The sequence below is a fragment of the Morchella sextelata genome, assembly GCF_020137385.1.
Source record: "Morchella sextelata strain SCLS chromosome Unknown scls_11, whole genome shotgun sequence".
Lineage (NCBI taxonomy): Eukaryota > Fungi > Ascomycota > Pezizomycetes > Pezizales > Morchellaceae > Morchella > Morchella sextelata.
The window spans coordinates 1,580,431-1,601,346 of record NW_025408626.1 but is presented as its reverse complement, the minus strand read 5'-3'; the positions used below and the strand labels follow the sequence as shown (position 1 = coordinate 1,601,346).

The following is a 20,916-nucleotide window of genomic DNA, read 5'->3' as shown; positions in this document are numbered from 1 at the left end:
TGCTCCGGCACGGAGTACACCCAGCGGAATGGAAAATAGCTAAGTGTATCCCGATCCCAAAACCCGGTAAAGCAAACTATCATGAAGCAAAAGCCTACCGGCCCATTTCCCTTCTACAATGCTTCAGCAAAATCCTAGAGAAGATAGTGGCTCGAAGACTCTGCACCGCTGGAGAAATCCTAGGCACACTCTCAGCGAATCAATTTGGAGGAAGACCAACTATCTCGGCAATCGACGCCCTCCTGAAAACCTTAACACCAATACAACAAAACCTACTACTGAAAAACAGTACCGGAATCGCTCGGCGAGACAGACCAGCGATCCTAACCAACGATATCCAAGGAGCATTTAACTGTGTCGACCACCTACTCCTCGCGGAAATCATGCACCAACAAAAATTCCCTACCTACTTAACAGAATGGTGCAAGGAATTCAACACCGGTAGACAACTACAGTTCCAATTTAACCATGAGCTAGAGGAACCACAGCCCTATGATTCTGGAGTGCCGCAAGGTAGCCCCATGTCCCCAGTACTATTTATGATCTATGCCGGAGTAATCCTGGACCCAACAAGCAGCCCGAAAGAGATGGACACAACTTATATCGATGACGATGCGCTGGTGCAAATATCCAAAACACCAGGCTTTACAATTAAGAGAATGGAGGAACGAATGAGAGAAAGACTAATAAAAGCCGAGCCACTCCAAATTAAATACGACCGGGATAAATCCGACCTGATCTTCTTCCGGCCCACCACATCATCCACACAACAACCGCGACTTCCAGTTAAAATCAACAATACCAATATATACCCCAAGGAAAGGCTCAAATATGTAGGAGTCTGGATAGATCTGACCCTCTCCTTCCGGCCCCACATCGAAGCAGCGATCGCAAAAGGCCTGAAAGCCCTCCACCAGATTCGAAACACTGCCCGCCTGCCAGGCATAACAGTTAAAACAATTCACCACCTTATAACACAAGGCTTCCTCCCAAGTCTGCTCTACGGATCCGAGGCTTGGTGGACTGGCGCAGACCACATTATAAGATCCCTCGAACCACTATACAATGAAGCCGCCCGGGTCATTACAGGCCTACCACGATGGACTAAGAGAGCTAAACTCCTCCGAGAAGCAGGCCTACCCCCCCTAGAACACCTCCTGACATATCGCTCAAGAAAGTACGGAACCAGAATACTCTGCACCGATGCAACCCACCCCAACAATGAATCCCTGATCGAGCTCCTGCCATACAGAGAAGCAAACATCAAAGGGACAGGCCTGCACCGAATCGCCTCCCTCTTACTCCCGTACCAAACCCCCGGAAATATGAGAGACAAGTGGAATCAAAACAAACTATTACGCGACCAACTGTTAGAAGAATGGAATACACAACCAATACCTAACTACCACCATCGGGGGGAATTCCGCCCCCCTCCCAAGATTGCGAAACTTACTCTCACAGAAGCGAAAAAGGTTTTTCGAATTCGATGTCAAACCATCCGAATCGACAAACACGCAGCACACACAGACCCCGAACCATGCCAGTGTGGTACGGAAAACTCAGCGAAACACACACTCATCGAATGCCCAGCGTGGGCTCGAATCCGCGTCCCTCTGATAGAGAAAATCCCCGGAGCGATGACCTGGGAAAACTGGATGTTTACAAACCTGAAAACGGACCTCATCCTACAATTTGCAAAGAAATCTCAACTCTCGAAATGGTACGAGTCGGCGGAGGCGGAAGCGGACCTGGAAGAGGGGATGGAAGAAAATGACTAGGGACGGGATTAGGAAGGGAAGTTTCCTTTTATCTGTTATGTTTGTTTTGTTTTTAATTTTGTTTTTGATGGATCCAGCGCTTGAGTCCGCTGAGATAGGTTATCTTTCCTTGTCGTTGGATTTCTTTGATTGCGTGTTGTCTTTGAAATTTCTTGACTTTGTTCGTGTTCGTTTTGTTCTTGTTTGTTTGTTTGTTCGGGTTTGTTGGTTTTCTTTCTCTTTTCTTTTCGGTTCGGTTCGGTTTTGTTTTTAGGCGGTTGGATCGGCGTGCGATAAGTCTTGTACTTCAAAGCAATATAAGTTTCTTCTTCTTCTTCTGTATTTATTTCATGAATACTACTTTTGTTCTACGCTACGTCATAGGGCTCGTCTTGGATCTCGGATCAGGATTGAACCACCTCATAGTCCATAGTTACGAATATCTTCTACTACGTTCTTGCCTAGGTTGTATTCCTTGGCACTATAGTCCATCGTGCATAGACCCACGTTATATCTGACCTATCGTTCTCAATTGTGCTTCCAGAGCACTCTTAATCCCTTTGGAGGCACTTACTTGTTTAATAACGACCTCATCAGGGTCTAATCTACACCCTACTTGGCGATTTGCAGTTGCCCACATGCTCACTACCAGTACCGAAAGTCTTGCTGCAGATGGAAAGGGCTCATGTAGAAGAGTGTGCCTCCCGATTAACATGCTACACTCCTTCTCAATCCTCTGAACCTGCACTGACAGTATATTTGGACTCCTAGAGTTAGGGACCACAGACCTTTGAGTCAATTAGCTCGAAGGAATGTCACCAGTGTTCTCAAAGATGTCGTGAGTATCCTCTGGAATACTGACCTCGCTTCCCAGAATCAAAATACCGTCGCTTTTCGGCATTGAAGCACTTTTGTCCTCTTCCCTAGATGAGGGAAGGTACTCGACTTCGTGGACTCTTTGCGATTGATGTTTACCGTGAAGTTGGCTTGAAGGAATCTGATGACTGCTCATAGACTGCTCGCCAATTACCTCACTAGGTGGTGAAGAACAATATGTCCGATAAGTGTGGAACGACTCCCCATATCGAAAGTGCTCTCTAGGATACTGAGAGTGCTCTCTAGGATACTGAAAGTGCTCTCTGGGATGCCTGGAGTGCTCCCTGGGATGGATTTTGGCTGGATGCTGGAGTGGGTGTTGCTCTCCATTGTTTACGTATTACTTTCGCGCCCCGTCGAGTTGTCCTCTGAATCGTTAGCCACTAATACTTACATGTGAAAAAGTATCAATAGCGAGCTAGAGTCGAACCTGTACCACGTCCACCGATACGTTGGAAGAAGCAATGAACTCCACTACTGTGCCAGTTGGTTTCCTCTGAGCACTGCTCAGTACTCTGGCAGTGGTTGGTTGAACTGTATGAGGTCTCTTTCTGACAGTCTGAGATCTCTGGGTGGGAGATGAGGTGGGAGGGCTTGAGGTTCATACTCCTGTTCATCCTCATCTTCCTTAGAGCTCTCGTAGTCATTCTCTGGAGTATCATCATAGTCTGAGTAGCTAGTATCAACTATTTCTTCCACATCAGGTACCTCCCTTGCCTCAGGCTCCTCTTGCGCTTCAAAATTGTCAGATGTCAAGCCTCAGAGGATATTGGTTGTCCTCCACAGAAAAGGTATGGGTGTTAACCTGGGTGGTGCGAAATTCCTCCTATTGAAACCGGCTTTCTCTTACATTCAGGAAGATGATTATAGCATGATCGATATTCCTACAGAGGATTCGGATTACGGGGAGGGAAATCACCAGATAAATACTAAAGAACTGAGGATATATATGCCTAGAATCGATGGCAGTAATCAAAGGCTAATTCAGACTCAAGTTAGGCGTCGCGATAGACAGCAGGATACTATCGACGATTTAGACCCTAAATACTTTAGGAAGTATCCTTTGGGTATCGGGGTTGCTGACCCAAACTTCTTACACGGGACGATCTGGGCACCTGCTGGGATAGCAGCCAAGAGAGCTGCTGATGCACTCGTGGCTGCTAGTGCTAGAGATGGTGGTGGTGATAGTGGTGGCGGTAGTGGTGGTGATGATGGCGGGCATCATTAGTTCCCTTTGGTATAATCTCTAACTTCTCTTCCTGCAGAATCGTCACTAACCATTTAATAGTTGTTAGGACTACTCTCTGACCACTCGCGAAAGCTGCTGATATGCGGTACGATTTGGTGTTTTTGGATTTCCCTTTGTGTATCATTGGATAGGTTATATCGGATAAGATTAGATTAGATTAGATCAGATTAGATTAGTCCAGGTAGTAATTGCATTGCTTTTATTTCAAAGTTGAATCAAACTCCTAGATTGCTCTCAGAGCACTCGGTACCACTTCAGAAAGTGTAGTAAAATGAGTGATGATAAATGATGCGGTTAAGTGCGGGAATAACGGTAACACCGGATGATCCCTGTCATATGAAGATTAGCGGTGCACATTTTCTCGCCAAGATTTGATTTCCAATTGAAGATATCGCGAGTGCTTCTAGAGTACTGCAGATATTCCTACCAATCATCAGAATGGTTCCCACCAAGCGCTTCTCCGGTACAGCACCTCCTGCACCAAAGCATCCACGACTCCCAACACGACCTGCAGAAGATGGAGAAACCGATGAATCTGAGATATCTTACCCACCATTGACTCTACTGCCAGTCTGCACTCGGAGTAGTCAATCGACCACCGCCATCCAAATAACTTAGAAAGGTCTTCTCCGTTCTTCCGAAATCCCCACTGGAACGAGTAGTCCTCGAATGGTAGAATTTTATCTCCCCGAGCATCATACTGACAATTTTGATACACAGGAGGAGCCTGAGGCAATTGAGGCACCTGAGGTGGAAGAAATAGGTGATATTAGCCATTCAGACTATGATGATACTCCGGAGAACAACTACGAGAGCTATAGGAAGGATGAGGATGAACAGAAGGATGAACCTCAAGCCCCTCCATCTCCCACCCAGAGGTCTAAAACTGTCGGAAAGAGACCTCATACAGTTCAACCAACCACTGCCAGAGTACTGAGCAGTGCTCAGAGGAAACCAACTGGCGTAGTAGTGGAGGTCATTGCTTCTTCCAACGTATCGGTAGACATGGTACAGGTTCGAGTCTAGCTCGCTATTGATGCTTTTTCACATGTAAGTATTAGTGGCTAACGATTCAGAGGACAACTCGACGGGGCGCGAAAGTAATACGTAAACAATGGAGAGCAACACCCACTCCAGCATCCAGCCAAAATCCATCCCAGGGAGCACTCCAGGCATCCCAGAGAGCACTTTCAGTATCCTAGAGAGCACTCTCAGTATCCTAGAGAGCACTTTCGATATGGGGAGTCGTTCCACACTTATCGGACATATTGTTCTTCACCACCTAGTGAGGTAATTGGCGAGCAGTCTATGAGCAGTCATCAGATTCCTTCAAGCCAACTTCACGGTAAACATCAATCGCAAAGAGTCCACGAAGTCGAGTACCTTCCCTCATCTAGGGAAGAGGACGAAAGTGCTTCAATGCCGAAAAGCGACGGTATTTTGATTCTGGGAAGCGAGGTCAGTATTCCAGAGGATACTCACGACATCTTTGAGAACACTGGTGACATTCCTTCGAGCTAATTGACTCAAAGGTCTGTGGTCCCTAACTCTAGGAGTCCAAATATACTGTCAGTGCAGGTTCAGAGGATTGAGAAGGAGTGTAGCATGTTAATCGGGAGGCACACTCTTCTACATGAGCCCTTTCCATCTGCAGCAAGACTTTCGGTACTGGTAGTGAGCATGTGGGCAACTGCAAATCGCCAAGTAGGGTGTAGATTAGACCCTGATGAGGTCGTTATTAAACAAGTAAGTGCCTCCAAAGGGATTAAGAGTGCTCTGGAAGCACAATTGAGAACGATAGGTCAGAAGTCTGCACTTCCGTGTCCATTCCCACTTGATGCACGAGGTGAAAGGATGCTTGGCGGACTCTACGATAGATGGGCTTGGAAATCTTGTGGGGCGTGAGGCAAGGGCGGCTGAAGTGGAATATATTTTGAAGAATGAACGTATTTTGAGCCTCCAAGAGTATTACGAGGTATGATGGATGCCCAGAGAGCAATCAGGAAAGCTGTTGACAGATTCTAGACCTACCGACTGCACTTCCTGACTCTGAAAATTATCGATATATTGTATTTTAAATACTTTGATGGGGTAAGAATGCAAGGAGTTAGGGATCCCGAATTTCTAGAGCGGATAACCCCTACCCTTATTTGCCTAATATCGATGGCGATCTGGAACAGCATTCGGGCATTGTCAATAGGTAGTTACTTGAACCCTGATAATTTTCAGTCGCAGAATGAGAGTCTTGTGAGCAAGTATATGTAACGGGGGTCTCTTCTAAGAGAAACACAGTAGGATAGAATAGACATGGCCATGCAAGATAGACAATCAGGTTGCAGATTATTCAAAGATACTATCGCTAGAACTCAATAATCTTTAAGGGCTCTGCTACCGATAAGAACTTGGTTTTTCTTTCTGATGAAAACTCGAGAGAATAGGACTGAAGGGCGAGAATGAACCTGAGTACTTATACTCCGAAGGCCTCTATTCTCTGCTCCTAACTCCTCACTAAGTTCCGGTGAAGTCTTTCCTCGGTGCCAGAAACAATACTACCACTACCCTGTTTTTTCTCTAAGCATCAGCAGGTGTTTCCAATACCCAAAGCAACCACTCTTAGTCAAAGCCTTTGTAACACCTGCAGCCTTAGTTGCCATACAACCGAGGCCAGCATGAATGAGCTGCTACTCAAATGTAAGCTTAATCATTGGTGTAGAGCTTTCGCTTATAGTAGACTTCCCTATCAACGTGCAACTGGCTTCTAACAATAACTCTCAGCATGTAACCAGGCCCTGTATGTACCCATACACCAGACAGTTGAAATGGCTCCATTACAATATGGCCTGAGGCCCTCATTGATATGGTGAGTGCCTTGAGAGCAATAGCGGATGCTTCTAGAGCTATACGTGATTGCCGAACTGATATCCAAACTCGAGTAGAAACGTTCAACAGGATGAGCAACACTTGGAAGGGGAGAAGTAAACAGAACTAGGAGCCAACCTTGGAGGTAATTAAAGATAACCTTCGAGAAAAGGTATGATACTTATAGATGTCGATAATGCCAGTGGTATTCTAAATGCTAATCCTAATAGATAAGAGATAGAAAGGGAGTAGCTATTGAGGTGATACCGGAGGAGAGTTTTAGCGAGGATGATGAAGCTCTGCCTGCGGATCTTGCTGCATTCTGAAATGTTCGAAGAATACCTACGAGTGCTACAAGAGGTCGGGTTGATTCCGACAGCCCCAGGACGAGGTTATTAATGGCCAACTTTTTGGCATTGACACTGAAGAGGAGGGGGAGGAGGAAGAAGAGGAGCCGGAATTACCTGTAGCAGAGGATTACAAAAGGTAGGAGGGAGCAGGATGTGTTGAACAATCGCGAGTGCTAAGTGAGATAGTGGGGGATTTGTTCTTTTCCGTATATTATATTAGTGTTAGTTAGGGTGTTAAATAGCGTCTTGTTTTAGTATTAGGCAGAGGATCACGGTGTTGAATACACCAATTCTAAAAGTGCAGTCGCAAGTGCTTTGGAGGCAGTAGAGATCATCGTACGAGTGATCTTTTGGTAATCTCATGGAGGAATTGTGAATACCAGAGGCCGGTACGGCAGAGAAGTGTATGCCTGGAGAGAATATGGTGCTGGCATATAGGAATCGGTACGCCGGGTGTAAGCCAGGTTTCAAAGCACCCGATCCGGCAACGTCAGGAGGGCTCAGGGTAATCATTCTATCCCAGAGCCTACTGAAGCAGTCAGAATATACCAGCGAGTAACTGGTGTTCTTTGGTGACTGGACTGATGTCCGGGTTGCGCTGAGCACTAGGATTAGGTATCGGGACACGTTGGACGGACTAGTATGCGCTGGGGTGGACAACCGTACGTCAAAACTCGCTAGGAGTACTTGCAGTATCTCTGGAGAGGTAGTTTACCTACCGAGTGTCAGGTGAAGGCTGTAGGTTTGCTGATGATAGCCCCACTTAACAGTATCCTTGCAAGTGGGAGCCAACAACTACTAAATTAAACGGACCCTGTCAACAACCATAGGGAATCACTCAGATTTGCCCAAAACTCACTCTCAATATACAAAACCTCCCCACAACTCTTGCCGGAGAAAGTTAATTTTTCTAGTTTTGGCAGTACTTTCACAATACGCCTTGGCACTTGCCTTGGCACCTGTAATGACCCCGAGTGAGAAGTTGTGAATGTTGACGAGTGATGGATCATGATTTGCGCCTGTAATGTTTCGAGCGGCCGCTACTAGGAGGGCGTTGCTTGCATATGTGGCGTATCGACTTTGGAATATTGGGGCTTGGGGCGTGTTCTGGGTTATCTATTTTATAGGTCACAAGTTTTTCAAAAGTTGCGTGATCACCGAGTAGTGACTATCACTGAGCATGGATGTGTCTTTTTGTAAGATAATATTGGTTACGGTGCGTACAAAACGATTTCAAGCTAAGCACGTAGTCGGAAATTACAAGAAATTACAGAAAGCTAAGGCCAAAGCCTATATAAAAACCGAAACAACGATCGCTACATCCTCCCCACAAAATAATCCACAAACCTCTTCACCGCCGTCAACTTCTCGATCCACACCTTCCTCTCCTGTTCCGTCGCCTCCTCCGGCACCTTCATCCTCGCAACCAACTTCAACGGCGTCGTCCCTTCATATCTGATATTCATATGCGCCAGGCCTGACTCCCCCAACAACCCCACCATCCTCGAATCCAGATTCCTTATCGCCCTATGCAGCGGCGGCATGCCCGTCGCACAAATATCTGGGTTCACACCTGCCTTGATAAGATACTTTACGACGTCGTGATCGCTACGGGCTACGGCCGCCTCGAAGGTAGTGCAGGAGCCAGTGTAGTCGGTGGAGTCGTTGGCAAGTAGGTCGTAGTGGAGGGTGGTAGTGGGGGGTGTGGTCATGAGGGTGTGGAGATGTGTGAGCTTTGAGGATTGTGGGATGGAGGCGTGGCAGATTGTGTTGTAGACTTCGTCGCGGTGCGTGCAGGTGGGGCCGTGGTAGGCAGAAGAGGTGATGAAGGAGTTGGTGGCCATTTCGGGTTTGTGTTTTGGGTGAGGTTTATGTTGTGGTAGTTAGGTAGAGTTAGAGGTTTGTGGAGTGATGATTGCGGTGAGTAGGTGATGAATGAAGAAGATTGCTGAGGAGAGGTATCGACAGGTACTTAAGTACAGAATCTTGTTACGCTCTCTGGCGAGATTTGCGGATAGAATACTGGATTTGCAATCTCCGCATAGTATCGCCATCGTCAGGTGCCTCTATCACTATGTCTATCCTCGGCTCATAGAGCCGAGAAGGCCGTTCTATCATCCGTACCACTATCGTTGACCTCCTGATATTAATGGTGTCTCGAACATCGATCACGGACATTTTTGATCACCCGAAACATCAGTTTAAGAGGGCCTCGAGATACCGCCAGTATCGTGGTCCAATAACATCCTGTGAGCATATCCAATGACTCATTGCAATGTGATCGCCAAGGTAATGGATCTTCGAGAGGTACTAGCTGGATTTTTCTCAATGTATTTCGAGGCCGCCAAGTGGTATTCTATCTCTCCGGATAGATAACCGAGCATCTAATAACCAGTGGAATAATATTCTGCATCCCGGGTAGTAGCATATTCCATCAGCCCAATGGATAAGTGTGCCAGGGCTGGCGGCCTCGAGACCAGAGAAATCCCGAGGCTAGAAACTAGCGGCCTCCATAGAAGACGACCATATTGACCCGAGTAAATCAAGCTCAGCGATGTAGCCCATGGGATCAACAGTGCATTGGCGTATACAGTATACGTAGGCGAGTTTCTTTTGCTACATGCAAGCTTAAACGATGAGGGGGACGTCGTTGCTCATCGTTTATGCTCGAGGCCGGCCTAGGCCTCTTCTATATGCAAGACGTAAGCATCTTGGACTCTTGCCCTGGCATGAGGATTGGTTGGTTGCTTGATTGGTTCATTCAGTACACCTAGGCGTGACAAGGTGCACAGCTTGTTTCTTGACACTCTGGGTTTGCGATGTTTAGTACATGAAGTAAGCATGATACGGTAATTAATAAAGGATGAAACATGTGCACGTGCATGTGTCCTGATATTGGTCTTGGCATGGTCGAGTGATAAGCCATGATCAAAACCAAACATTTCCTGCGCATCGTACTGGTCAAACACCTGTAAACATATGTGCGTCCTCGCTGCATGCATTAAGTCAACCCATGTAAGGATATCGACATGCATTATCCCAGCTCTCCCAGTCCCCAAGACAAAGCCAACTCCCGCGATTAAGCGTACATGCAGGTAGAGGACACGTGCATGTTGCTAGATCCACCTAATCTTCCCTCCCTACTCAGGAAAACTAGACTCGTACCCCCGGATCATCTGTCACGGTATTCTGCGCGTCTGCAGTCAACCCGTTCCATACAATCCTCGTTCATGAATATCAACCCCGGCGTTCCACTATTCAAACTAGATGTCCATAGTCTAGAATCGCTTTTCGATTCCTTCAACGGCAAGCTCAGACCAGCTCTGATATTCACTTAGAGTATCGGTAGCATAGATGATTCTAGTAGCGGCCTCCATGATCTTACTTTCAGCTAGTGAGACTCTCCATAGTAGAAAGCAGTGAACGCCACTTCATGCTCCGCAGACGCTGAATGGTTGAGATGGGACTCTATCAGCAGATAAGCTACGGATGGGAAATTTTCTATCTTTTGGTGAAATGGGTCACTTTGCAGGATTTTCGCCCTCCCGATACGTACAATGTCTTCAGGTTTGATTACTGATAGAGTACATCGTTTCGCTCGGGGGGGACGCTCACAGGAAGTATGTGGGTTGAATGCTGTCTGCTGCTTAACAAGAGCTCCGCTAACCACCAAAAGCACTACTTCAGTTCCAGTATCTAGCGAATACAGAATCAACAAAGAAAAAATACCAACATCACTACCAGACTACCCTTCCTCACTCCTCCTCCTCCTCATCCCCCTCATCCTCCCCATGTCCCCCAGCACCCCACCCAATACACCACACATATTCACACACCATCTCCACCCGCGCAACCTCTACCGTCTGGCCTTGAGTATTCTTGCTCTTCCTCCACAAACCCCTAAAGTTATACAGCGTCCTGACCATCTACATATCGTATTTAAAGATCATCTGGCGCAACGGCGGCACTGCGGTTGAGGTCTAGACCGTGCACGCCGCAATACGCTTGCCGGAGTCAGTGACAGCTTTGAAGTCGAGTGTGGAAGTTGTCGGTAGTGGGGTGTGGGGTGTTTTTGCTCCTGTTGAGGTGGGGTCGTTGGGTTATGGTGAGGAGAGTGTTTGAGGTTGTGTCTTTGGGAGGCGGGTGCTATATGGTGTTCGTTTCGCGAATATATGTGGCGGTAGAGGAAGAGAAGGGGGGTGATACGTGCAGCTACGATGGTCCTACCCGTACCAATCGAGGGATTACAAAATGCCCATGAGAGACTTGATCAGTTACTAGCTTTAGTGCTACTTTCCATACAATATTCAAGATGTACTGACGGCCCGGAAGCCGTTATACTCGAACTCTGTAGAAACCTCGTTTTATGATGGTAATCGATATCTTCAATGTCTATCCCTTAGTCTGGCAATGCTGACCACCCTATAATAGAGGAATGAGATTTGTATGGGAGATCTATTATTTAATAAGAGAGATAACAAGATCTATTAGTAAAGCCACTGAAGAATTTGCTTTTTCTAGGGGGGTCAGCATTTTTTGCCAGACGAAGGGATACTCAATAATATTGTACAAGTAGGGGTTATTAACGGAATAGATGCAGTATCGTGCAAGCAGGGGGTTGATCACGATTATCTTCATGATGCTTGAGGTTTCGGAGCTACCCTATATTGTTGGCTTTGCGCCACTTGTCACGGGATTACTCCAAATACTGGTGAGTGTGTTTGTGTGGTCGTGTGAAGGTTGGCCGAGTGATACATTGTGACTGTATCTCTTATTTCTGTGATTTTGTTCATTGTGGAGATTGGTACGTTGGAGTGTTTGTTGTAGAGGTTTTGTGTGCCAAGTGTCGACCTTGAGATCAATCCGGCGCCCTGTTAGTATAATTGCCAAAGCACGATTTTAATACCAATGATAGCGTATCCAATAGAAATATCATACCAGCAATCATATGACCAACTCACAGCTAGTGACACAGCTATTCGGATTCTCACCACATTTTATACCCTCGCCCCGTATAACGTATTCCATCCATATGATGTTTCATCAACCCCATAAACATTCAACCTGTTTCAAAATAGATACCTGCCCAGAAACATATATCACCCATTCCCATCCCCGCGACCCCTAGTTTCACCCCCCACCACATCTCCAGTCCCACCTAGTCAAAACCCATCATCACCCCTCCCCCATACCAAAAACCCGCGACTGAGCACCCAACCGCAAGATACCGCAACGTGACCTGAGAACAGAACAGGGTGAGTAGCCTGCCCTCGGCATTTCTCGGTGCTTCTATCCCCTCCCCTCCGGATGAGCTCTCGTTGGCTTTTCTGTACCAGTAGTTAGCGGAATCATGCAACATCACTCGGAAAACTTTTGTCGATGACCTTTTTTTTTTTTTTTTTTTTTTTTATTCATTATGCCGATGATGGTCTCTTGTGTAACGAACATCAGAAGCAATCCGACCATCAGCTATAGTAGCGCACTGGATACAGTGATGGTGTCTGCGAGGGTCACTTACCGCCTACAGACGCTCTATCTCCATCGTGAGATTACCTAGAGTATACGATGGTTGGTGGTTGTTGATTGGTGAATGGTGATGATTACTATAGTCCAGTCGTACGCCCGGTTAAAATCACAGTATCGTGACTCGGATCTCGTATTGCCAGATACACACACTATCCAAGGTTCTTCCAGTTCTGAGTGCTGTTGTACGGCATACGTGACTGTCAGTTGCGTATAATAACCGTGGACTTCTGGAAAGCAATATATAGGTGGCGTAACAAACTATCCTCAATCATATCATATAAAGCTTGAAACCCTGGTAGTCCTATTAATACATTTTATCTTCCTCCTTATCAAATGGCTTGGTCTCGTCACAGCCATTGGAACTCACAATGCCTTACAGCAGAATGTGCAGCGGGGGTGCCGGTGCAACGAGTGGTTTCTCATGGAGCAAAATTATACTCTACAACCACCCCATAAGGAATTATCGGCAAGTACTTTCAATGGGGTATAACTAATATACATATGCAAATAATGCAAGCGTACTTCGATGCGTGTATGTATGTTTATACATCGCCATCGTCTCTAGCTCTAGAGTACGCTCAACTCCCCAATCACTAACAGGAAATTTAAGCCGAAACCAGGAAAGAGCCACCCACATATCCAACCGCAAACCAGAGTAAGAGCCACAGAGAGAAGAGATGGTATGATCAATGATCGAGAGGGGAGACATCGAAAAGAAAAAAGGTGACTACACAATAAAAAGCTCCACCCATGATATCATCTAACTGCATCCTTTATACCCAAGAAAAGAGATCTATAGCTCCTTCTCATGCACACCCTTCTTGCCCGTAATTGTCTCGTACCCTTTCTCAAACACATACTCGACCGCGTGCTCCACCGGATGATCGAAAATATACGGCAGCGCCGGCACCACCGCCAGTCCCAGACCGACAGGACCCCAAGTCCTGATCATGGTGTTCTTAGCATTCTTGAGCGCCCTGCCAGAGTACCGCACAACCTACGACAACCTATTAGCGCCGGTCACAATGCTACAATACTAATCGGGAGATACATACAGTGTGGATTGTCAGTGCAGGCAGCCCCATACTCGCCAACCCCTGGAAAATCGCCCTCTGCACCATCACAGTCCTGTAATCCTCCAAGAACGGCACCGTCCCCTTCGGGTTCAGCAGGTTCTTCCCAGCGTCCTTGCTTCCATCATCCCAATCATCCCTCACATCACTCAACGGCGACACCTTCCTCGGCTTCGCCGCATACGGTGGCTTCGGCGTCGTAATTGGTTCAGCCACGCTCTTGGCCACCTGCTCCGGCTTATACGTCCCTTCCGAGGAAGGTGACTTCTCGGCACTCTTCGGGGTGAGCCATTCCGGAAGCGGCGAGACGACCTGGCCCCCGCGAAGGGTAGCCTGGTTGGAGATGTAGGCCTTGTAGCCCTCGTGAAGGACATCACCGGTGAGGTAGAGCCAGGAGATGCCGTAGGCCGTGCGGATGAGGCCCGGGTGGGCAACGGGGCGGAAGGACTCGCCAATGTCGGAGGTGTAGGCGACATAGCGGTGGGCAGAGTTCATGATGGTGCGGATGCGGTTTGCGTAGGCGGCCCAGCGGATGTTGGTTTCGGTGGTTTCGGGGGCCCTGGCATTGTGTTAGTTTTTCGTTCTGATTTTTGATATCTTTTCGTTTCTTTCCGGGATGATGATTGGCTTTTAGTTCTGGGAAGATTTGGGGAAAAGACTCCAGATAGTTGGTGAACTAGACTTACTCGCCCTCAATGATCCTCTGGGAGAGGGTCTCTGCCCTTGGTGGGTGGTCTGGATTGGGGGGAGCCTTTGCCGACATGATGTGCTATTTCCACTGATATTAAAGATTTAACAAGTAAAGGATGGAATAGAGTCGTCGGTCTATTAACAGTGGCGATGGGAGTGGCTGTCTAGGTCAGAGTTGACGATATTTCCTAGAATTTATATCCACATTAACCCAAGCCAGCCCAAGCTAGGCCTCTAGAATGACGTAAATCCTCTCTCCCGATCCCGGCCGGCTGAGTCACCGCTCACCCGAAAGCGCGCCACACCTTAGCCCCTCCACGCGCGCCACACACGCACCCGCCACACCGTCAAATCGCCCTCTCATCAACCGAGATTCCGTCCCACCCATCAATCACTATTCACGACATCACCAACCCCGATACCCTTCCCGTCTTCAATTGCCCACCCACCCAACAATCATCCACAATGGTCGCCATGTACACCATCGCCGGCAGGCAGGTCGGATCACACCACGTATGTCGCCTCTCCCCCCCACCCCCCTCCTCTTCTTCCCTCCGTGGGCGGGTCAATTGCGATCGATGGACACTGTGTGAATGGGTGAATGGAATGGTGGAATCTGCGGACTGACGATGCCCGCGATATGTAGCTCGCCATGGCCACCCTCGGCTCCGTCATCGGTATCGTCGCTCTCGCGACCGGCGGGAAGAAGGACAAGACTACCCCACCTATCCAGGCCTCCAGCAGCGATGAGGAGAAGTTCATCAAGTACGCTCACCCGCTCCCCCACCCTCCACCGTGGGTCTCTCTAGTCAGTGCTAATGCCATGTGTTGCAGGGAATTCATCGCAAAGGCAGAAGCCGAGAGTGCGGCCGCTACAAAGGCAAAGCACTAAATATCAAATCCTGGCTGGGTCGGAAAGAGAGAAATGGGCGTTTTCTTATTAGTATGCCGTTGATAGAAGGAAAGAAGAAAAAAAAAACGTTGTAGTACATGTTGTATAGAACGGATAATTTCCCCCATTCCTGTCATCTGTTCCTGTCCAAAAAACGTGAATCTATCATTCTTCCTTGATTATTAACATTCCGGGAGTCGAGAGTACTTTACCTTCCTACTGGCTGAATGGATCGTATGGTGCCTGATTTTCATGATTTCTCACTTACTGCAATTGTGCCTTGGCGCCGACATACATTGGAAGAAGTAAGCATGTGAGTATCATTTTATCCCATACGGGGTGAGACTTGAGAGAATTGGGGAGTTTATACAGACTCATTGACAATGTTTTGAAATATTGGGTCATGAGTTCTCACTCGATGAGCATGCTCCGTTCATCGTGAACAGCGACGCTGAGTTAGGAACGCGGGTAGATAGATATCCGGGGATAGTACTTGCAGTCATACAGGATGGGACCGAGGTTTAGGCACATGTAATGCCTTCTAGATGAACTGAGAATGAGGTTTGTGACGTACGGAGCAGTCAGACAAGGAACCAGCATGTTTGGACTTGGATCAAAGCAACGGACCGATATCCATAGACTCTACTAGAATTATCCTCTGGTTTACGACCTAACCTTGGATACTTCTTCGTTTTCAATGGGGACAAAACCAACAGAGAACGTGTGTTCTGTGATGCAAATAACCATGTTCATTACCAAAGACTACGTCAAGTACTTAATACAATGCAAGAACGTACGCCCCAATTTAGCGGGCTTAAAAAAATCGTACATCAAAAATACCTTCCCATCATCACCCGTCCGTCCGTGCCATTCGTAACTTTATCCCATAGAAACCTGAATGCTTACAACTCATACTCCTTGTGTCCCTTGTGCTCCTTCTTTCCGCCAAAATCGGTGTTACCGAGCTCGTAGGCAAGACCAAGAGTCAACTTGGCGTGCTGGAGCATGTGGTCGAAGCTGAGATACTCAATCTTGTCCTCGGTGGTGTGGATGTGGTCATCGGATTCTGGTGTTTTGCCGGTTAGTTCACTGGAGACTTGTAGTAAAACTTGATTGTCAGGGGTACAAACCAGAGAAGGCACTCTCAATTACGAAAGCACTGGGGTATCCAGCCTTGCTAGCACTGGCGTGGTCGGAGCACGCGTAGCCACATTCGGTCAAGACATACGGGATGTCACAGTACTGCATTCCACATAATCAGCATCTAACCCAAAATTGTAAGTGAAAAGGTTCATTATTTACCTCGGTGATGACCTCCTTGATGAATTCTGTCAAACCCTCATCGACGTAATCGGTGATGACACCAACACTCTCAGGCTTTCCAGCATCAAGAGTCTTCTGGACAAAGCCAGTCATATCCTGCTGCAACATGGCGACAACCTCTCGGCCCTCCTTCTCATACTGGCTGAAGATGGCCTGACTTCCCAAAAGACCAATCTCCTCAGCGCTGAACCACATGAACTCAACAGTGTTCTCAAGCTGGATACCCGTGTCGGCAAGGTACTCAACGAGCACTCTGAACGCCTCTAGGATAGTGACAGTTCCAGAACCGTCATCGTCGGCACCCGGGGCACGAAGGAATGAGGGGAAATAAAGGTTAATCGAATCCTGGTGAGCACCAATCACAACAGTCTTCTTGGTCTTTCCAGGGATCGAAGCAATGATGGAAGCCTGCTGCCACGAGTGTTTGAAAGGTCTCAGCTCGATCGAGGGAAGCAGGTGGGCCGCGGTCTCATTGATTCGGTTTAGGAGCCACTCAGAAGACTGTCTGCCGTAATCCGACTTGCAGTACCTGGTGTGGAAGCTGGTGAACTTCTCCAGGTTCGCCTGCATGTTACTCTTGGTCAAGTTACCGAGAAGCGGTGTCACGAGCTCCTGGAACTGGGGCTTTGGTGGGAACTCGACTTTCCCCTTACGCGGCTTGGAGGCCTCGTTAAAGGCGTTCGTGTATCCCAGGTCCTGGTTATCGGTGATATCCATGAAGTTACGACCATTCTACAACCGCAAAAAGCTTCTTGTTAGTCCCTGAACCGCCACCCTAAGCTTCAGAATGAGCGAGACCTACCCTGATCAGCTCCAGCTTCTCGTCCTCGGTAATCCACTTCATCTCCATAGGACTAAGCTGCACCAGTCTCATTTCACTCCCGACATCCTGTGTCATGAAGCTTTCTGAGGAGCCGCCAGAGAGGGCCTTAAACTGGTCCTGCTGCGTCGGGAGGACGATGGCAGATGCGAGCTGAGTCACAGCCGCGAGCCCGAGGAAGGTAGAGGTAATAGAGTACTTCATGATTTCTGTAAACGATAGGAGTTGCTGTGGTATTTTTCAAAGATGGTGTTGTATATGGTAGAGCAGAGCAGTAAGAACGGGGGAAGAGAGAAGAGGAAGGGAGAGTAGGTAGGATCAACTTAATAGGTGCACACGTAACTGGGGTACTCGCAGCAGGTAACAAGTACCCGAAAATGCACGTCCTAATCTGCAATTTCCATTGGAGTAGAAGTCAAAAATACACCAAAAACTTGCAGCTGCATATTCGGGTACTTCATGCCTGTCGCGAGTAGATACGTACAGGCAGGTACAACGCGAGCCGACCCCAGCCGCCGGCCTTTCCTGCAGGCTTCAGGTGTGCAGGTGACACCATGATACCTCCTAGGATGGAGAAGCTCCCGAACGGTGATCATTTCCGTTATCTTTGCTACTGATTGACAGACTATGCCTAAAGTGGTCACATCACGTGCTCGAATCATGATTGGCTGAAACTAAGACATGATCTGAACAACTGTTTAAGAGTACTAATGTTCTCTTCCTAGAAACTAGCCCTTTTGTATTACAGTGTCGGCAAGACTATGCCTGGGAAACCCGAGACTAAGTCAGGCCGGGCTAAATCTGCCTCTGCAACAAATCCATGCATGGTAATCTATTAGATTGTTCTACGATATCAGAATTCGAAGAGATCTAGATAAATAACCTAATCAAACAAAAGCTCGAGTATTGCATTTATTGCATTACACCAGGCTTGGGTTAGTATCTATAAAATGAGGTATATATATGGCCCTGATATTACTTGTCTCGAACCAGACTCTAAAGATTATAACTGGAGTTCCGAACTCGCCGGACGATCATGCCCAGTTGGGTTTGCTTCTAGACAACTAGTATCATGCGGAGAGGTATTATCTCCAAGCATACCAAAACGCCCTCTCAATGATATATAGGTAGGTATGATATAGCAGTGATGAATCGATATGAGATTCATGAGCTCTATATAACAGTTCATACTTAATTGGTGAAGAATCTCTCTCTCCCTTTAGCTGCCCGGATCTTTATATATACTGAACGCTAAGCTACATGTAACCACCTCTTCCAGTGTAGTACCAGAAGTGCCGGAAGTTTATTTGTTGGATGAGTGCATGTAGTACTGGGAAAGATCGTTCTCTGTTTTAAATTTCTTGTCATACAATATCTACCATCTTGGTAACGATTAACTCGACTTTTCGTTTGAAAATAACCTTCTCTGTGACCGGGTGGAGATTTGTTGAACGTACAGGTGGCCAAGGGCGGGAATCAATGTTTCGAGATGAAGTTTACATACGCGTGAGTTCATGAAATAGTCGAGTGTTATTGCAACCTACAAGTCCCTATCAAAGTTCCGACCATTTAATGAATGCGAGAGTAACTTGGACGATATTACTATTTGTGTTTGGGGAGTGAAGTTGAAACATAAGAGAGAGTTATGATGACTAATCAACTATGCATCTAACCTCATGTCAGGGCCTAGTAAACTTTATGACCTAAGCACTAACTCCCAGAGCTCCAAGTCACAACACCAAAAGCTCTCTCTGTTCCAGCAGCCACTCGCCCTTCAACAGCGCAGCGCAATGACAACTCCACGGTACGTATTTCACCACAAATCCCTCCCCATTGAACCCTTTCAACCGCTAACAATGATCCCAGGGTGTTCACCTACCACTGCGCGTACTGCTCCAACCTCTTCCTCGCATCCACCCACGACTTTTCCGCCCTCCCCAAGCGAAAAGACCCCGGCCTCGACCATGCGATCATAGTCCCGCTACCACCTCCGCCAAAGTCGGAAGAGGAATCGGATTCTTCTTCGTCAGAGGAATCGTCCTCCGACGAGGAAGAAGATGAGCCCGAAGAGCAGGCGAAGCCAGCGGAGCCTAGGACAACGAAGAAACCAGAGGCGCCAATTGCTGAAACACGAGGAAAGGAGGTAGCGGAAGAGGTGCGGCCAGCTGCTCCCGCGACACCGCAGGAGAAAGCAGATGTTGAAATGAAGGAGGCACCGACTGCTCAACCCAGTGAAAAGGCCCCAGAAACAAACACCACTCCCGCCGCCGCTACCTCCCCCGCGCCGGCCACCTCAATGGCACCACCCCCCGCACCCTCCACTACTCTCCCCGCTGACAGCGCCCCGGCAACAACCACCACTCTCCAAACCCGCGAAAAAGACGACTACACCCTCATCCTCTCGCTCACCAAAGACCGCACCGCGCAGATCATCACGCGCGAAGACGGGTTCGAGAAGCGGTGGATCTGGCGCTGCGGCCGGTGCCGCATCATCAGCGGCTACCAGCTCGATGATGCGCATTTCGACCCGCCGGGGTCGACCGGGCAGAGTGAGACTATGGATGAGAAGGAGAAGAAGCGTACCGATAGGAAGAGGAAGAGGTATCTTTATATTTTGCCGGGGGCGGTGCTGCCGACGGAGGAGCTGGGGAGGGAGCTGAAGGAGAAGGAGATTGATGTGTTGGGGGTTGAGATATAGTGCTGTAATGGAGCTTAATGACAGTGTGGGAAGGATGCCTATGGTTTAGCGGGTATTTACTCACCTGAAAGTAGGCTTTCCGTGGACCTTTGTACTGTGCCTTAGGGATTTGTCTTTTTCCGGCGGTGCTTTTAAGTTACTATTCTGTTTGAAAAAGCCAACGACACCCCATGGGTCCAGGCAACGAGGTATCTCTATACTTTTGTACCACTACTTATTCTCTTCAGCCGGGTGCTTGTGCCCGAAGAAAAGAAAAAAAAGATCTAAAGTAGTACGTACTGTACCAAAATGATAAAATAAAAAAAGATATCTTAAATCCCACCCTGTCTTCCCCCATATCTTGCTACCCTACTCCTACAGTGTGCTATTGAAAGGATAAAAGAATTGGAAATCTACGTTTAGCCCACATAGAATATGCGACTCTCTATGTATAGCCGGATTACTTCGCACTGGGTGAACCATTGGCAATCACTCGATTTAAATCTCGTGGGGGGGACTTTGTAGTTTGTCCCGTATGTTTGATTAGCTCTCGATAGGTAACCGGGCCAGGTCAAGTCCAAACATTAACCCACCAGGGGGCAAAAACAAAAAGAAAAAGAAACACCCGGCTCCAGGTTGAGTAGATCAGCGTAATTTGGCAGATCTAAGTGTCCAAAGTCTTAAAGCCTAAGTGCTTTATGGCTTGGTGACGATAACCTTCGTAGAGAAATCCAAACTTAGGATCGGAAAGCTATAATACTTTTGCCAACCTATCTAGGGAATAGTTGGCATCATGTGTTATCACTCGAAAATGCCAAGAAAAT

The 20,916-nt window shown here is 47.6% G+C and overlaps 7 protein-coding genes across 7 annotated transcripts; 4 read left to right on the top strand and 3 right to left on the bottom strand.

Moving 5' to 3' along the window:
- Positions 1-4,602: 4,602 nt before the first annotated feature.
- H6S33_001839 (uncharacterized protein) lies at positions 4,603-5,403 on the top strand (the record flags this gene model as incomplete). Its single annotated transcript, XM_044833210.1, has 3 exons — positions 4,603-4,896; positions 4,961-4,989; positions 5,043-5,403. Coding segments are annotated over 3 exons (684 nt in total), but the record flags the coding sequence as incomplete, so codon positions are not given.
- A 3,004-nt stretch (positions 5,404-8,407) lies between these two features.
- Positions 8,408-8,935, bottom strand: H6S33_001838 (uncharacterized protein; the record flags this gene model as incomplete). The annotated part of the gene is made up of 1 exon (XM_044833209.1): positions 8,408-8,935. One exon carries the CDS (start codon positions 8,933-8,935, stop codon positions 8,408-8,410), a length of 528 nt encoding a protein of 175 aa, XP_044693899.1.
- A 1,510-nt stretch (positions 8,936-10,445) lies between these two features.
- On the top strand, positions 10,446-11,068 carry H6S33_001837 (uncharacterized protein; the record flags this gene model as incomplete). Its single annotated transcript, XM_044833208.1, has 5 exons — positions 10,446-10,485; positions 10,552-10,611; positions 10,675-10,711; positions 10,768-10,964; positions 11,037-11,068. 5 exons carry the CDS (start codon positions 10,446-10,448, stop codon positions 11,066-11,068), a joined length of 366 nt encoding a protein of 121 aa, XP_044693898.1.
- A 2,342-nt stretch (positions 11,069-13,410) lies between these two features.
- On the bottom strand, positions 13,411-14,453 carry H6S33_001836 (uncharacterized protein; the record flags this gene model as incomplete). The annotated part of the gene is made up of 3 exons (XM_044833207.1): positions 13,411-13,614; positions 13,673-14,249; positions 14,377-14,453. The coding sequence occupies 3 exons, from the start codon at positions 14,451-14,453 to the stop codon at positions 13,411-13,413; spliced, it is 858 nt and encodes a 285-aa protein (XP_044693897.1).
- Positions 14,454-14,845: 392 nt separating this feature from the next.
- H6S33_001835 (uncharacterized protein) lies at positions 14,846-15,272 on the top strand (the record flags this gene model as incomplete). Its single annotated transcript, XM_044833206.1, has 3 exons — positions 14,846-14,893; positions 15,027-15,145; positions 15,215-15,272. 3 exons carry the CDS (start codon positions 14,846-14,848, stop codon positions 15,270-15,272), a joined length of 225 nt encoding a protein of 74 aa, XP_044693896.1.
- A 902-nt stretch (positions 15,273-16,174) lies between these two features.
- On the bottom strand, positions 16,175-17,619 carry H6S33_001834 (uncharacterized protein; the record flags this gene model as incomplete). Its single annotated transcript, XM_044833205.1, has 4 exons — positions 16,175-16,338; positions 16,403-16,514; positions 16,575-17,327; positions 17,398-17,619. 4 exons carry the CDS (start codon positions 17,617-17,619, stop codon positions 16,175-16,177), a joined length of 1,251 nt encoding a protein of 416 aa, XP_044693895.1.
- Positions 17,620-19,091: 1,472 nt separating this feature from the next.
- Positions 19,092-20,113, top strand: H6S33_001833 (uncharacterized protein; the record flags this gene model as incomplete). Its single annotated transcript, XM_044833204.1, has 2 exons — positions 19,092-19,219; positions 19,282-20,113. 2 exons carry the CDS (start codon positions 19,092-19,094, stop codon positions 20,111-20,113), a joined length of 960 nt encoding a protein of 319 aa, XP_044693894.1.
- Between the last annotated feature and the right edge of the window lie 803 nt (positions 20,114-20,916).